This window comes from Penaeus vannamei, chromosome 38 (assembly GCF_042767895.1).
Source record: "Penaeus vannamei isolate JL-2024 chromosome 38, ASM4276789v1, whole genome shotgun sequence".
In the NCBI taxonomy this organism is placed as follows: domain Eukaryota; kingdom Metazoa; phylum Arthropoda; class Malacostraca; order Decapoda; family Penaeidae; genus Penaeus; species Penaeus vannamei.
Window position 1 is genome coordinate 7,108,974 of NC_091586.1, and position 17,500 is coordinate 7,126,473.

A 17,500-nucleotide genomic window follows, 5' to 3' on the forward strand; every position below is an offset into this window, starting at 1 on the left:
TGGAGGCCTTCCTCGAACCCGAGATGGAGGCCTTCCTCGAACCCGAGATGGAGGCCTTCCTCGAACCCGAGATGGAGGCCTTCCTCGAACCCGAGATGGAGGCCTTCCTCGAACCCGAGATGGATGCCGTCCTCGAACCCGAGATGGAGGCCTTCCTCGAACCCGAGATGGATGCCGTCCTCGAACCCGAGATGGAGGCCTTCCTCGAACCCGAGATGGAGGCCTTCCTCGAACCCGAGATGGATGCCGTCCTCGAACCCGAGATGGAGGCCTTCCTCGAACCCGAGATGGAGGCCTTCCTCGAACCCGAGATGGAGGCCTTCCTCGAACCCGAGATGGAGGCCTTCCTCGAACCCGAGATGGAGGCCTTCCTCGAACCCGAGATGGAGGCCTTCCTCGAACCCGAGATGGAGGCCTTCCTCGAACCCGAGATGGAGGCCTTCCTCGAACCCGAGATGGATGCCGTCCTCGAACCCGAGATGGAGGCCTTCCTCGAACCCGAGATGGATGCCGTCCTCGAACCCGAGATGGAGGCCTTCCTCGAACCCGAGATGGAGGCCTTCCTCGAACCCGAGATGGAGGCCTTCCTCGAACCCGAGATGGAGGCCTTCCTCGAACCCGAGATGGAGGCCTTCCTCGAACCCGAGATGGAGGCCTTCCTCGAACCCGAGATGGAGGCCTTCCTCGAACCCGAGATGGATGCCGTCCTCGAACCCGAGATGGAGGCCTTCCTCGAACCCGAGATGGAGGCCTTCCTCGAACCCGAGATGGAGGCCTTCCTCGAACCCGAGATGGAGGCCTTCCTCGAACCCGAGATGGATGCCGTCCTCGAACCCGAGATGGAGGCCTTCCTCGAACCCGAGATGGAGGCCTTCCTCGAACCCGAGATGGAGGCCTTCCTCGAACCCGAGATGGAGGCCTTCCTCGAACCCGAGATGGAGGCCTTCCTCGAACCCGAGATGGATGCCGTCCTCGAACCCGAGATGGAGGCCTTCCTCGAACCCGAGATGGATGCCGTCCTCGAACCCGAGATGGAGGCCTTCCTCGAACCCGAGATGGAGGCCTTCCTCGAACCCGAGATGGAGGCCTTCCTCGAACCCGAGATGGAGGCCTTCCTCGAACCCGAGATGGAGGCCTTCCTCGAACCCGAGATGGAGGCCTTCCTCGAACCCGAGATGGATGCCGTCCTCGAACCCGAGATGGAGGCCTTCCTCGAACCCGAGATGGATGCCGTCCTCGAACCCGAGATGGAGGCCTTCCTCGAACCCGAGATGGAGGCCTTCCTCGAACCCGAGATGGAGGCCTTCCTCGAACCCGAGATGGAGGCCTTCCTCGAACCCGAGATGGAGGCCTTCCTCGAACCCGAGATGGATGCCGTCCTCGAACCCGAGATGGAGGCCTTCCTCGAACCCGAGATGGAGGCCTTCCTCGAACCCGAGATGGAGGCCTTCCTCGAACCCGAGATGGAGGCCTTCCTCGAACCCGAGATGGAGGCCTTCCTCGAACCCGAGATGGAGGCCTTCCTCGAACCCGAGATGGAGGCCTTCCTCGAACCCGAGATGGAGGCCTTCCTCGAACCCGAGATGGATGCCGTCCTCGAACCCGAGATGGAGGCCTTCCTCGAACCCGAGATGGAGGCCTTCCTCGAACCCGAGATGGAGGCCTTCCTCGAACCCGAGATGGATGCCGTCCTCGAACCCGAGATGGAGGCCTTCCTCGAACCCGAGATGGAGGCCTTCCTCGAACCCGAGATGGAGGCCTTCCTCGAACCCGAGATGGAGGCCTTCCTCGAACCCGAGATGGAGGCCTTCCTCGAACCCGAGATGGAGGCCTTCCTCGAACCCGAGATGGATGCCGTCCTCGAACCCGAGATGGAGGCCTTCCTCGAACCCGAGATGGAGGCCTTCCTCGAACCCGAGATGGAGGCCTTCCTCGAACCCGAGATGGAGGCCTTCCTCGAACCCGAGATGGAGGCCTTCCTCGAACCCGAGATGGATGCCGTCCTCGAACCCGAGATGGAGGCCTTCCTCGAACCCGAGATGGAGGCCTTCCTCGAACCCGAGATGGAGGCCTTCCTCGAACCCGAGATGGATGCCGTCCTCGAACCCGAGATGGAGGCCTTCCTCGAACCCGAGATGGATGCCGTCCTCGAACCCGAGATGGAGGCCTTCCTCGAACCCGAGATGGAGGCCTTCCTCGAACCCGAGATGGAGGCCTTCCTCGAACCCGAGATGGATGCCGTCCTCGAACCCGAGATGGAGGCCTTCCTCGAACCCGAGATGGAGGCCTTCCTCGAACCCGAGATGGAGGCCTTCCTCGAACCCGAGATGGAGGCCTTCCTCGAACCCGAGATGGAGGCCTTCCTCGAACCCGAGATGGAGGCCTTCCTCGAACCCGAGATGGATGCCGTCCTCGAACCCGAGATGGAGGCCTTCCTCGAACCCGAGATGGAGGCCTTCCTCGAACCCGAGATGGAGGCCTTCCTCGAACCCGAGATGGAGGCCTTCCTCGAACCCGAGATGGAGGCCTTCCTCGAACCCGAGATGGAGGCCTTCCTCGAACCCGAGATGGAGGCCTTCCTCGAACCCGAGATGGAGGCCTTCCTCGAACCCGAGATGGAGGCCTTCCTCGAACCCGAGATGGAGGCCTTCCTCGAACCCGAGATGGAGGCCTTCCTCGAACCCGAGATGGAGGCCTTCCTCGAACCCGAGATGGATGCCGTCCTCGAACCCGAGATGGAGGCCTTCCTCGAACCCGAGATGGAGGCCTTCCTCGAACCCGAGATGGAGGCCTTCCTCGAACCCGAGATGGAGGCCTTCCTCGAACCCGAGATGGAGGCCTTCCTCGAACCCGAGATGGAGGCCTTCCTCGAACCCGAGATGGAGGCCTTCCTCGAACCCGAGATGGAGGCCTTCCTCGAACCCGAGATGGAGGCCTTCCTCGAACCCGAGATGGAGGCCTTCCTCGAACCCGAGATGGAGGCCTTCCTCGAACCCGAGATGGAGGCCTTCCTCGAACCCGAGATGGAGGCCTTCCTCGAACCCGAGATGGAGGCCTTCCTCGAACCCGAGATGGAGGCCTTCCTCGAACCCGAGATGGAGGCCTTCCTCGAACCCGAGATGGAGGCCTTCCTCGAACCCGAGATGGAGGCCTTCCTCGAACCCGAGATGGAGGCCTTCCTCGAACCCGAGATGGAGGCCTTCCTCGAACCCGAGATGGATGCCGTCCTCGAACCCGAGATGGAGGCCTTCCTCGAACCCGAGATGGATGCCGTCCTCGAACCCGAGATGGAGGCCTTCCTCGAACCCGAGATGGAGGCCTTCCTCGAACCCGAGATGGATGCCGTCCTCGAACCCGAGATGGAGGCCTTCCTCGAACCCGAGATGGAGGCCTTCCTCGAACCCGAGATGGATGCCGTCCTCGAACCCGAGATGGAGGCCTTCCTCGAACCCGAGATGGAGGCCTTCCTCGAACCCGAGATGGAGGCCTTCCTCGAACCCGAGATGGAGGCCTTCCTCGAACCCGAGATGGAGGCCTTCCTCGAACCCGAGATGGAGGCCTTCCTCGAACCCGAGATGGAGGCCTTCCTCGAACCCGAGATGGAGGCCTTCCTCGAACCCGAGATGGATGCCGTCCTCGAACCCGAGATGGAGGCCTTCCTCGAACCCGAGATGGATGCCGTCCTCGAACCCGAGATGGAGGCCTTCCTCGAACCCGAGATGGAGGCCTTCCTCGAACCCGAGATGGAGGCCTTCCTCGAACCCGAGATGGATGCCGTCCTCGAACCCGAGATGGAGGCCTTCCTCGAACCCGAGATGGAGGCCTTCCTCGAACCCGAGATGGAGGCCTTCCTCGAACCCGAGATGGAGGCCTTCCTCGAACCCGAGATGGAGGCCTTCCTCGAACCCGAGATGGAGGCCTTCCTCGAACCCGAGATGGAGGCCTTCCTCGAACCCGAGATGGAGGCCTTCCTCGAACCCGAGATGGATGCCGTCCTCGAACCCGAGATGGAGGCCTTCCTCGAACCCGAGATGGAGGCCTTCCTCGAACCCGAGATGGAGGCCTTCCTCGAACCCGAGATGGAGGCCTTCCTCGAACCCGAGATGGAGGCCTTCCTCGAACCCGAGATGGAGGCCTTCCTCGAACCCGAGATGGATGCCGTCCTCGAACCCGAGATGGAGGCCTTCCTCGAACCCGAGATGGATGCCGTCCTCGAACCCGAGATGGATGCCGTCCTCGAACCCGAGATGGAGGCCTTCCTCGAACCCGAGATGGAGGCCTTCCTCGAACCCGAGATGGAGGCCTTCCTCGAACCCGAGATGGAGGCCTTCCTCGAACCCGAGATGGATGCCGTCCTCGAACCCGAGATGGAGGCCTTCCTCGAACCCGAGATGGAGGCCTTCCTCGAACCCGAGATGGAGGCCTTCCTCGAACCCGAGATGGAGGCCTTCCTCGAACCCGAGATGGAGGCCTTCCTCGAACCCGAGATGGAGGCCTTCCTCGAACCCGAGATGGATGCCGTCCTCGAACCCGAGATGGAGGCCTTCCTCGAACCCGAGATGGAGGCCTTCCTCGAACCCGAGATGGAGGCCTTCCTCGAACCCGAGATGGAGGCCTTCCTCGAACCCGAGATGGAGGCCTTCCTCGAACCCGAGATGGAGGCCTTCCTCGAACCCGAGATGGAGGCCTTCCTCGAACCCGAGATGGATGCCGTCCTCGAACCCGAGATGGAGGCCTTCCTCGAACCCGAGATGGAGGCCTTCCTCGAACCCGAGATGGAGGCCTTCCTCGAACCCGAGATGGAGGCCTTCCTCGAACCCGAGATGGATGCCGTCCTCGAACCCGAGATGGAGGCCTTCCTCGAACCCGAGATGGAGGCCTTCCTCGAACCCGAGATGGAGGCCTTCCTCGAACCCGAGATGGAGGCCTTCCTCGAACCCGAGATGGAGGCCTTCCTCGAACCCGAGATGGAGGCCTTCCTCGAACCCGAGATGGAGGCCTTCCTCGAACCCGAGATGGATGCCGTCCTCGAACCCGAGATGGAGGCCTTCCTCGAACCCGAGATGGATGCCGTCCTCGAACCCGAGATGGAGGCCTTCCTCGAACCCGAGATGGAGGCCTTCCTCGAACCCGAGATGGAGGCCTTCCTCGAACCCGAGATGGAGGCCTTCCTCGAACCCGAGATGGAGGCCTTCCTCGAACCCGAGATGGAGGCCTTCCTCGAACCCGAGATGGAGGCCTTCCTCGAACCCGAGATGGAGGCCTTCCTCGAACCCGAGATGGAGGCCTTCCTCGAACCCGAGATGGAGGCCTTCCTCGAACCCGAGATGGATGCCGTCCTCGAACCCGAGATGGAGGCCTTCCTCGAACCCGAGATGGAGGCCTTCCTCGAACCCGAGATGGAGGCCTTCCTCGAACCCGAGATGGAGGCCTTCCTCGAACCCGAGATGGAGGCCTTCCTCGAACCCGAGATGGAGGCCTTCCTCGAACCCGAGATGGAGGCCTTCCTCGAACCCGAGATGGAGGCCTTCCTCGAACCCGAGATGGAGGCCTTCCTCGAACCCGAGATGGAGGCCTTCCTCGAACCCGAGATGGAGGCCTTCCTCGAACCCGAGATGGATGCCGTCCTCGAACCCGAGATGGATGCCGTCCTCGAACCCGAGATGGAGGCCTTCCTCGAACCCGAGATGGAGGCCTTCCTCGAACCCGAGATGGATGCCGTCCTCGAACCCGAGATGGAGGCCTTCCTCGAACCCGAGATGGAGGCCTTCCTCGAACCCGAGATGGAGGCCTTCCTCGAACCCGAGATGGAGGCCTTCCTCGAACCCGAGATGGATGCCGTCCTCGAACCCGAGATGGAGGCCTTCCTCGAACCCGAGATGGATGCCGTCCTCGAACCCGAGATGGAGGCCTTCCTCGAACCCGAGATGGAGGCCTTCCTCGAACCCGAGATGGAGGCCTTCCTCGAACCCGAGATGGAGGCCTTCCTCGAACCCGAGATGGAGGCCTTCCTCGAACCCGAGATGGAGGCCTTCCTCGAACCCGAGATGGAGGCCTTCCTCGAACCCGAGATGGAGGCCTTCCTCGAACCCGAGATGGAGGCCTTCCTCGAACCCGAGATGGAGGCCTTCCTCGAACCCGAGATGGAGGCCTTCCTCGAACCCGAGATGGAGGCCTTCCTCGAACCCGAGATGGAGGCCTTCCTCGAACCCGAGATGGAGGCCTTCCTCGAACCCGAGATGGAGGCCTTCCTCGAACCCGAGATGGAGGCCTTCCTCGAACCCGAGATGGAGGCCTTCCTCGAACCCGAGATGGATGCCGTCCTCGAACCCGAGATGGAGGCCTTCCTCGAACCCGAGATGGAGGCCTTCCTCGAACCCGAGATGGAGGCCTTCCTCGAACCCGAGATGGATGCCGTCCTCGAACCCGAGATGGATGCCGTCCTCGAACCCGAGATGGATGCCGTCCTCGAACCCGAGATGGAGGCCTTCCTCGAACCCGAGATGGAGGCCTTCCTCGAACCCGAGATGGAGGCCTTCCTCGAACCCGAGATGGATGCCGTCCTCGAACCCGAGATGGATGCCGTCCTCGAACCCGAGATGGAGGCCTTCCTCGAACCCGAGATGGAGGCCTTCCTCGAACCCGAGATGGAGGCCTTCCTCGAACCCGAGATGGAGGCCTTCCTCGAACCCGAGATGGAGGCCTTCCTCGAACCCGAGATGGAGGCCTTCCTCGAACCCGAGATGGAGGCCTTCCTCGAACCCGAGATGGATGCCGTCCTCGAACCCGAGATGGATGCCGTCCTCGAACCCGAGATGGAGGCCTTCCTCGAACCCGAGATGGAGGCCTTCCTCGAACCCGAGATGGAGGCCTTCCTCGAACCCGAGATGGAGGCCTTCCTCGAACCCGAGATGGAGGCCTTCCTCGAACCCGAGATGGAGGCCTTCCTCGAACCCGAGATGGATGCCGTCCTCGAACCCGAGATGGAGGCCTTCCTCGAACCCGAGATGGAGGCCTTCCTCGAACCCGAGATGGAGGCCTTCCTCGAACCCGAGATGGAGGCCTTCCTCGAACCCGAGATGGAGGCCTTCCTCGAACCCGAGATGGAGGCCTTCCTCGAACCCGAGATGGATGCCGTCCTCGAACCCGAGATGGAGGCCTTCCTCGAACCCGAGATGGAGGCCTTCCTCGAACCCGAGATGGAGGCCTTCCTCGAACCCGAGATGGAGGCCTTCCTCGAACCCGAGATGGAGGCCTTCCTCGAACCCGAGATGGATGCCGTCCTCGAACCCGAGATGGATGCCGTCCTCGAACCCGAGATGGAGGCCTTCCTCGAACCCGAGATGGAGGCCTTCCTCGAACCCGAGATGGATGCCGTCCTCGAACCCGAGATGGAGGCCTTCCTCGAACCCGAGATGGAGGCCTTCCTCGAACCCGAGATGGAGGCCTTCCTCGAACCCGAGATGGAGGCCTTCCTCGAACCCGAGATGGATGCCGTCCTCGAACCCGAGATGGAGGCCTTCCTCGAACCCGAGATGGATGCCGTCCTCGAACCCGAGATGGAGGCCTTCCTCGAACCCGAGATGGAGGCCTTCCTCGAACCCGAGATGGAGGCCTTCCTCGAACCCGAGATGGAGGCCTTCCTCGAACCCGAGATGGAGGCCTTCCTCGAACCCGAGATGGAGGCCTTCCTCGAACCCGAGATGGAGGCCTTCCTCGAACCCGAGATGGAGGCCTTCCTCGAACCCGAGATGGAGGCCTTCCTCGAACCCGAGATGGAGGCCTTCCTCGAACCCGAGATGGAGGCCTTCCTCGAACCCGAGATGGATGCCGTCCTCGAACCCGAGATGGAGGCCTTCCTCGAACCCGAGATGGAGGCCTTCCTCGAACCCGAGATGGAGGCCTTCCTCGAACCCGAGATGGAGGCCTTCCTCGAACCCGAGATGGAGGCCTTCCTCGAACCCGAGATGGAGGCCTTCCTCGAACCCGAGATGGAGGCCTTCCTCGAACCCGAGATGGAGGCCTTCCTCGAACCCGAGATGGAGGCCTTCCTCGAACCCGAGATGGATGCCGTCCTCGAACCCGAGATGGAGGCCTTCCTCGAACCCGAGATGGAGGCCTTCCTCGAACCCGAGATGGATGCCGTCCTCGAACCCGAGATGGAGGCCTTCCTCGAACCCGAGATGGAGGCCTTCCTCGAACCCGAGATGGAGGCCTTCCTCGAACCCGAGATGGAGGCCTTCCTCGAACCCGAGATGGATGCCGTCCTCGAACCCGAGATGGAGGCCTTCCTCGAACCCGAGATGGAGGCCTTCCTCGAACCCGAGATGGAGGCCTTCCTCGAACCCGAGATGGATGCCGTCCTCGAACCCGAGATGGAGGCCTTCCTCGAACCCGAGATGGAGGCCTTCCTCGAACCCGAGATGGAGGCCTTCCTCGAACCCGAGATGGAGGCCTTCCTCGAACCCGAGATGGAGGCCTTCCTCGAACCCGAGATGGAGGCCTTCCTCGAACCCGAGATGGAGGCCTTCCTCGAACCCGAGATGGAGGCCTTCCTCGAACCCGAGATGGAGGCCTTCCTCGAACCCGAGATGGATGCCGTCCTCGAACCCGAGATGGAGGCCTTCCTCGAACCCGAGATGGAGGCCTTCCTCGAACCCGAGATGGAGGCCTTCCTCGAACCCGAGATGGAGGCCTTCCTCGAACCCGAGATGGAGGCCTTCCTCGAACCCGAGATGGAGGCCTTCCTCGAACCCGAGATGGAGGCCTTCCTCGAACCCGAGATGGATGCCGTCCTCGAACCCGAGATGGAGGCCTTCCTCGAACCCGAGATGGATGCCGTCCTCGAACCCGAGATGGAGGCCTTCCTCGAACCCGAGATGGAGGCCTTCCTCGAACCCGAGATGGAGGCCTTCCTCGAACCCGAGATGGAGGCCTTCCTCGAACCCGAGATGGATGCCGTCCTCGAACCCGAGATGGAGGCCTTCCTCGAACCCGAGATGGAGGCCTTCCTCGAACCCGAGATGGAGGCCTTCCTCGAACCCGAGATGGAGGCCTTCCTCGAACCCGAGATGGATGCCGTCCTCGAACCCGAGATGGAGGCCTTCCTCGAACCCGAGATGGAGGCCTTCCTCGAACCCGAGATGGAGGCCTTCCTCGAACCCGAGATGGAGGCCTTCCTCGAACCCGAGATGGAGGCCTTCCTCGAACCCGAGATGGATGCCGTCCTCGAACCCGAGATGGAGGCCTTCCTCGAACCCGAGATGGAGGCCTTCCTCGAACCCGAGATGGAGGCCTTCCTCGAACCCGAGATGGAGGCCTTCCTCGAACCCGAGATGGATGCCGTCCTCGAACCCGAGATGGAGGCCTTCCTCGAACCCGAGATGGAGGCCTTCCTCGAACCCGAGATGGAGGCCTTCCTCGAACCCGAGATGGATGCCGTCCTCGAACCCGAGATGGAGGCCTTCCTCGAACCCGAGATGGAGGCCTTCCTCGAACCCGAGATGGAGGCCTTCCTCGAACCCGAGATGGAGGCCTTCCTCGAACCCGAGATGGAGGCCTTCCTCGAACCCGAGATGGATGCCGTCCTCGAACCCGAGATGGAGGCCTTCCTCGAACCCGAGATGGAGGCCTTCCTCGAACCCGAGATGGAGGCCTTCCTCGAACCCGAGATGGATGCCGTCCTCGAACCCGAGATGGATGCCGTCCTCGAACCCGAGATGGAGGCCTTCCTCGAACCCGAGATGGAGGCCTTCCTCGAACCCGAGATGGAGGCCTTCCTCGAACCCGAGATGGAGGCCTTCCTCGAACCCGAGATGGAGGCCTTCCTCGAACCCGAGATGGATGCCGTCCTCGAACCCGAGATGGAGGCCTTCCTCGAACCCGAGATGGAGGCCTTCCTCGAACCCGAGATGGAGGCCTTCCTCGAACCCGAGATGGAGGCCTTCCTCGAACCCGAGATGGAGGCCTTCCTCGAACCCGAGATGGAGGCCTTCCTCGAACCCGAGATGGAGGCCTTCCTCGAACCCGAGATGGAGGCCTTCCTCGAACCCGAGATGGAGGCCTTCCTCGAACCCGAGATGGATGCCGTCCTCGAACCCGAGATGGAGGCCTTCCTCGAACCCGAGATGGAGGCCTTCCTCGAACCCGAGATGGATGCCGTCCTCGAACCCGAGATGGAGGCCTTCCTCGAACCCGAGATGGAGGCCTTCCTCGAACCCGAGATGGAGGCCTTCCTCGAACCCGAGATGGAGGCCTTCCTCGAACCCGAGATGGAGGCCTTCCTCGAACCCGAGATGGATGCCGTCCTCGAACCCGAGATGGAGGCCTTCCTCGAACCCGAGATGGAGGCCTTCCTCGAACCCGAGATGGAGGCCTTCCTCGAACCCGAGATGGAGGCCTTCCTCGAACCCGAGATGGAGGCCTTCCTCGAACCCGAGATGGAGGCCTTCCTCGAACCCGAGATGGAGGCCTTCCTCGAACCCGAGATGGAGGCCTTCCTCGAACCCGAGATGGATGCCGTCCTCGAACCCGAGATGGAGGCCTTCCTCGAACCCGAGATGGAGGCCTTCCTCGAACCCGAGATGGAGGCCTTCCTCGAACCCGAGATGGATGCCGTCCTCGAACCCGAGATGGATGCCGTCCTCGAACCCGAGATGGAGGCCTTCCTCGAACCCGAGATGGAGGCCTTCCTCGAACCCGAGATGGATGCCGTCCTCGAACCCGAGATGGAGGCCTTCCTCGAACCCGAGATGGAGGCCTTCCTCGAACCCGAGATGGAGGCCTTCCTCGAACCCGAGATGGATGCCGTCCTCGAACCCGAGATGGAGGCCTTCCTCGAACCCGAGATGGAGGCCTTCCTCGAACCCGAGATGGAGGCCTTCCTCGAACCCGAGATGGATGCCGTCCTCGAACCCGAGATGGAGGCCTTCCTCGAACCCGAGATGGAGGCCTTCCTCGAACCCGAGATGGAGGCCTTCCTCGAACCCGAGATGGATGCCGTCCTCGAACCCGAGATGGAGGCCTTCCTCGAACCCGAGATGGAGGCCTTCCTCGAACCCGAGATGGAGGCCTTCCTCGAACCCGAGATGGAGGCCTTCCTCGAACCCGAGATGGAGGCCTTCCTCGAACCCGAGATGGAGGCCTTCCTCGAACCCGAGATGGAGGCCTTCCTCGAACCCGAGATGGAGGCCTTCCTCGAACCCGAGATGGAGGCCTTCCTCGAACCCGAGATGGAGGCCTTCCTCGAACCCGAGATGGAGGCCTTCCTCGAACCCGAGATGGAGGCCTTCCTCGAACCCGAGATGGAGGCCTTCCTCGAACCCGAGATGGAGGCCTTCCTCGAACCCGAGATGGATGCCGTCCTCGAACCCGAGATGGAGGCCTTCCTCGAACCCGAGATGGAGGCCTTCCTCGAACCCGAGATGGAGGCCTTCCTCGAACCCGAGATGGATGCCGTCCTCGAACCCGAGATGGAGGCCTTCCTCGAACCCGAGATGGAGGCCTTCCTCGAACCCGAGATGGAGGCCTTCCTCGAACCCGAGATGGAGGCCTTCCTCGAACCCGAGATGGAGGCCTTCCTCGAACCCGAGATGGAGGCCTTCCTCGAACCCGAGATGGATGCCGTCCTCGAACCCGAGATGGAGGCCTTCCTCGAACCCGAGATGGAGGCCTTCCTCGAACCCGAGATGGAGGCCTTCCTCGAACCCGAGATGGAGGCCTTCCTCGAACCCGAGATGGAGGCCTTCCTCGAACCCGAGATGGATGCCGTCCTCGAACCCGAGATGGAGGCCTTCCTCGAACCCGAGATGGAGGCCTTCCTCGAACCCGAGATGGAGGCCTTCCTCGAACCCGAGATGGAGGCCTTCCTCGAACCCGAGATGGAGGCCTTCCTCGAACCCGAGATGGAGGCCTTCCTCGAACCCGAGATGGATGCCGTCCTCGAACCCGAGATGGAGGCCTTCCTCGAACCCGAGATGGAGGCCTTCCTCGAACCCGAGATGGAGGCCTTCCTCGAACCCGAGATGGAGGCCTTCCTCGAACCCGAGATGGAGGCCTTCCTCGAACCCGAGATGGATGCCGTCCTCGAACCCGAGATGGAGGCCTTCCTCGAACCCGAGATGGAGGCCTTCCTCGAACCCGAGATTTTCGCAGGTGGGTTGGAGTGTGGGTTGTGTTGGTTGTTGGTAGGTAAGTTATTTTGAAGGTTTGTTTGCGAATATGGGGTTGGTTGTCTGTTTGTGAGGGGGGGGGGGGAGTTTGTTTGTTTGTAGGTGTGGAAGTGTGTTGGTTGTGTGTGTGTTTGTGTGGGTATGTTTGTTTGTTTGTAGGTGTGTGTGGGAGTGTAGGGTTGGTTGTTTGTGTGTGTGTGTAGGGGGGGGTATGTTTGTTTGTTTGTAGGTGTGTGTGGGAGTGTAGGGTTGGTTGTTTGTGTGTGTGTGTAGGGGGGGGTATGTTTGTTTGTTTGTAGGATTGTGTCGGAGTGTGGGGTTGGTTGTGTGTGTGGGGGGGGTATGTTTGTTTGTTTGTAGGTGTGTGTGAGAGTGTAGGGTTGATTGTGTGTGTTTGTGTGGAGGGGGGAATGTTTGTTTGTTTGTAAGTGTGAGTGGGAGTGTGGGGTTGGTTGTGTGTGGGGGGGTATGTTTGTTTGTTTGTAATTGGGAGTGGGAGTGTGAGGTTTGTTGTGTGTGTGTGGGGGTATGTTTGTTTGTTTGTAGGTATGTGTGGGGGTGTGGGGTTGGTTGTGTGTGTGTTTGTGTGGGCATGTTTGTTTGTTTGTAAGTGGGAGTTGGTGTGTGAGGTTGGTTGTGTGTGTGTGGGGGGGGGGTATGTTTGTTTGTTTGTTTGTAAGTGTGTGTGAGAGTGTGGGGTTGGTTGTTTGTGTTTTTGTGTGAAAGGGAGAATGTTTGTTTGTTTGTAAGTGGGAGTGGGAGTGTGGGGTTGGTTATGTGTAGGGGGGTATGTTTGTTTGTTTGTAAGTGGGAGTTGGAGTGTGGGGTTGGTTGTGTGTTTATGGTGGGGGGTATGTTTGTTTGTTTGTATTAGCGTGTGGGAGTGTGGGGTTGGTTGTGTGCGGTTGGGGGTTGTTTGTTTTTTTGTAATTGTGTGTGGGAGTGTGGGGCTGGTTCTGTTTGTGGGTGTGGGGGGGATGTTTGTTTGTTAGTAGATGTTAGTGCGAGCGTGGGGTTGGTTGTGTGTGGAGGGGGATGTTTGTTTGTTTGTAGGTGTGAGTGGGATTGTGGGGTTGGTTGTGTGAGTGTGGGGGTGGGGGGTATGTTTGTAAGTGTGTGTTGGAGAGTGAGGGTGTGTGTGTGTGTGTGTGTGTGTGTGTGTGTGTGTGTGTGTGTGTGTGTGTGTGTGTGTGTGTGTGTGTATGTGTGTGTGTTTGTGTAAGCCAGAGGAAGAGGGGGAGGAGGAGGAGGAGATGGAGGAGGAGGAGGAGGAGGAGGAGGAGGAGAAGGGGGAGGAGAAGGAGGAGGAGGAGGAGGAGAAGGGAGGAAAAGGAAGAAGAGGAGGAGGAGGAGATGGAGAAGGAAGAGGAGGAGGAGGAGGAGGAGGAGGAGGAGGAGGAGGAGGAGGAGGAGGAGGAGGAGGAGGAGGAGGAGGAGGAGAAGGAGGAGGAGAGGAAAGAGAAGAGGAGGAAGAGGAGAGGATATCAGAGGAGGAGGAGGAGGAGAGGAGGGGAGGGGAGGGGAGGGGGGGAGAGAGAGAGAGAGAGAGAGAGAGAGAGAGAGAGAGAGAGAGAGAGAGAGAGAGAGAGAGAGAGAGAGAAAGAAAGAAAGAGAAAGAAAGAAAAAGAAAGAGAGAGAATAAAAATAACATAATAAAGTATGAGAGAAGACAAAAAAAAAAGAAAAAAAAAGATAAAATCAAATAAAGACAGAAAAATAAACCAAACAAATAAAAGATAATGATACTCATAATAGCAGACAGACAGACAGACATCACCTCACACATCAGACCAAAGACGAGTATAACATATGCGCGGTTCCTTTGATCAAGGTTATACTACAACTCCTGCTCAGGGAGATATATCATCATTAACTTTTATTACCAACATAAACACACTTCGATCTGCATGCATAAAATGAGGGCAAGAAAATGCTATGTTGTTGATCATGAGGACGGATATGTACTATCAATATTATTATCACTTTTGTTGTTATTTATTGTTTATTATTTGTTGGTATTATTAATGTCATTATGATTATTTGACATATATTATTATCATTTATTATTAATAATGTTATTACTATTACTATTGTTTATTATTATTATTATTGTTATTGTTGATTGTTGTTATTATCATTAATGTTATTATTATTATTCAAAATATATCTTTATCATTATTATCATTATTATCAATTTATTACTATTACTATTGTTTGGTATTATTACTATTATTATTATCAGTGTTCATTATTGTTATCATTATCATTATCATTTTATTATCATTATTATTATCATGATTAATATTATCATCATTATCATCATTATTGATATTTTGATTATTATCATTGTTATAACTATTGTTATTACTATCATTATCATTATGATTACTATTGTGATCATTACTATGGTTGTTATCAGTATCATTAGCATCATCATCATTATCATAATCATCATTATCTTCATCATCATTATTACCATTCTTATTACTATGGTTATTATTACTATCATTATCATTATGATGATGATGATGATTATCATAAGCATCGTTAATATCATTATCATTATTATCATCATCATCTTTCCTACTATTATCATTATCATCATTATCATCTTTATCATACTTATTATTACTTATTATTATTATCATTTTACTATTTTCATCGTTATCATTATTATTGTTATTATCATTGTTATTATTATCATTATTATCATAATTGTTATTGTTATTGTCATTGTTATTATCATTATCACTACTGTTGTATCATTATCAAAATCATTATCGTTATCATCATCATTATTATTTGTTATTGTGATCATTATTATTATTGTTACAATTATTATTATCATTATTATTATCATTATCATTATTATCACCATGATTATCATCCTTATCATTATTATCTCTCTCTCTCTCGCCAGTAGTGACAGTAGTGACACCGCACTGCCCTCCGTGCAGCCCCCGAGGAGGAAGCCGGACACCAGCAGTGACAGTGACAGTAGTGACACCGCACTGCCCTCCGTGAAGCCCCCGAGGAGGAAGCCCGACACCAGCAGTGACAGTGACAGTAGTGACACCGCACTGCCCTCCGTGCAGCCCCCGAGGAGGAAGCCGGACACCAGCAGTGACAGTGACAGTAGTGACACCGCACTGCCCTCCGTGCAGCCCCCGAGGAGGAAGCCGGACACCAGCAGTGACAGTGACAGTAGTGACACCGCATTGCCCTCCGTGCAGCCCCCGAGGAGGAAGCCCGACACCAGCAGTGACAGTGACAGTAGTGACACCGCACTGCCCTCCGTGCAGCCCCCGAGGAGGAAGCCGGACACCAGCAGTGACAGTGACAGTAGTGACACCGCACTGCCCCCCGTGCAGCCCCCGAGGAGGAAGCCGGACACCAGCAGTGACAGTGACAGTAGTGACACCGCACTGCCCTCCGTGCAGCCCCCGAGGAGGAAGCCCGACACCAGCAGTGACAGTGACAGTAGTGACACCGCACTGCCCTCCGTGCAGCCCCCGAAGAGGAAGCCGGACACCAGCAGTGACAGTGACAGTAGTGACACCGCACTGCCCTCCGTGCAGCCCCCGAAGAGGAAACCCGAAACCAGCAGTGACAGTGACAGTAGTGACACCGCACTGCCCTCCGTGCAGCCCCCGAAGAGGAAGCCGGACACCAGCAGTGACAGTGACAGTAGTGACACCGCACTGCCCTCCGTGCAGCCCCCGAGGAGGAAGCCCGACACCAGCAGTGACAGTGACAGTAGTGACACCGCACTGCCCTCCGTGCAGCCCCCGAAGAGGAAGCCGGACACCAGCAGTGACAGTGACAGTAGTGACACCGCACTGCCCTCCGTGCAGCCCCCGAGGAGGAAGCCCGACACCAGCAGTGACAGTGACAGTAGTGACACCGCACTGCCCTCCGTGCAGCCCCCGAAGAGGAAGCCCGACACCAGCAGTGACAGTGACAGTAGTGACACCGCACTGCCCTCCGTGCAGCCCCCGAGGAGGAAGCCCGACACCAGCAGTGACAGTGACAGTAGTGACACCGCATTGCCCTCCGTGCAGCCCCCGAAGAGGAAGCCGGACACCAGCAGTGACAGTGACAGTAGTGACACCGCACTGCCCTCCGTGCAGCCCCCGAAGAGGAAGCCCGACACCAGCAGTGACAGTGACAGTAGTGACACCGCACTGCCCTCCGTGCAGCCCCCGAGGAGGAAGCCCGACACCAGCAGTGACAGTGACAGTAGTGACACCGCACTGCCCTCCGTGCAGCCCCCGAAGAGGAAGCCCGACACCAGCAGTGACAGTGACAGTAGTGACACCGCACTGCCCTCCGTGCAGCCCCCGAAGAGGAAGCCCGACACCAGCAGTGACAGTGACAGTAGTGACACCGCACTGCCCTCCGTGCAGCCCCCGAGGAGGAAGCCCGACACCAGCAGTGACAGTGACAGTAGTGACACCGCACTGCCCTCCGTGCAGCCCCCGAGGAGGAAGCCGGACACCAGCAGTGACAGTGACAGTAGTGACACCGCACTGCCCTCCGTGCAGCCCCCGAGGAGGAAGCCGGACACCAGCAGTGACACCGCACTGCCCTCCGTGCAGCCCTCACACACACACACACACACACACACACACACACACACACACGCACACACACACGCACACACTCACACACGCACGCACATAATAACGCAAAATCTTTTTTCTGGACAAATCCGTTTGGGTTATTTCAATACGAGAGTACACATAGAACTTATTTATGTTATTTTTGTGAATGTATGTGTGTTTATGTTGCGTGTGTAATGATAACAAAAAAATCAAAACAAATATCAAAGACGACCTTGAACTCAGAACAAAAGTGACGGTCATTCGATCAGGAAAAAAATTCTCTTTTCACTTATCATTCAGTTCATTTCTCTCTCTTTCTCTTTGTCTGTGTTACTCTCTCTCTCTTTCTCTGTCTGTCTGTCTGTCTGTCTGTCTGTCTGTCTCTCCCTCCCTCCCTCCCTCCCTCCCTCTCTCTCTCTCTCTCTCTCTCTCTCTCTCTCTCTCTCTCTCTCTCTCTCTCTCTCTCTCTCTCTCTCTCTCTCTCTCTCTCTCTCTCTCTCTCTCTCTCTCTCTCTCTCTCTCTCTCTCTCTCTCTCTCTCTCTCTCTCTCTCTCTCTCTCTCTCTCTCTCTCTCTCTCTCTTGCTCTATCTATTTCCTTATTTTTTTCTATATATATATATATATATATATATATATATATATATATATATATATATATATATATATATATATGTATGCATGTATGTATACACACACACACACACATATATATCCATGTATGTATG

At 57.5% G+C, this 17,500-nt stretch overlaps 1 protein-coding gene across 1 annotated transcript in view; it reads left to right on the forward strand.

Moving 5' to 3' along the window:
* LOC138859818 (nucleolar protein dao-5-like) overlaps positions 1–17,500 on the forward strand; it is a 25,700-nt gene that overhangs the window by 1,421 nt on the left and 6,779 nt on the right. Inside the window, exons 3-5 of the mRNA XM_070116107.1 lie at positions 15,128–15,190; positions 15,335–16,570; positions 16,646–16,762. Coding sequence (XP_069972208.1) covers positions 15,128–15,190; positions 15,335–16,570; positions 16,646–16,762 — 1,416 coding nt within the window. The remainder of the gene's footprint in view (positions 1–15,127; positions 15,191–15,334; positions 16,571–16,645; positions 16,763–17,500) is intronic.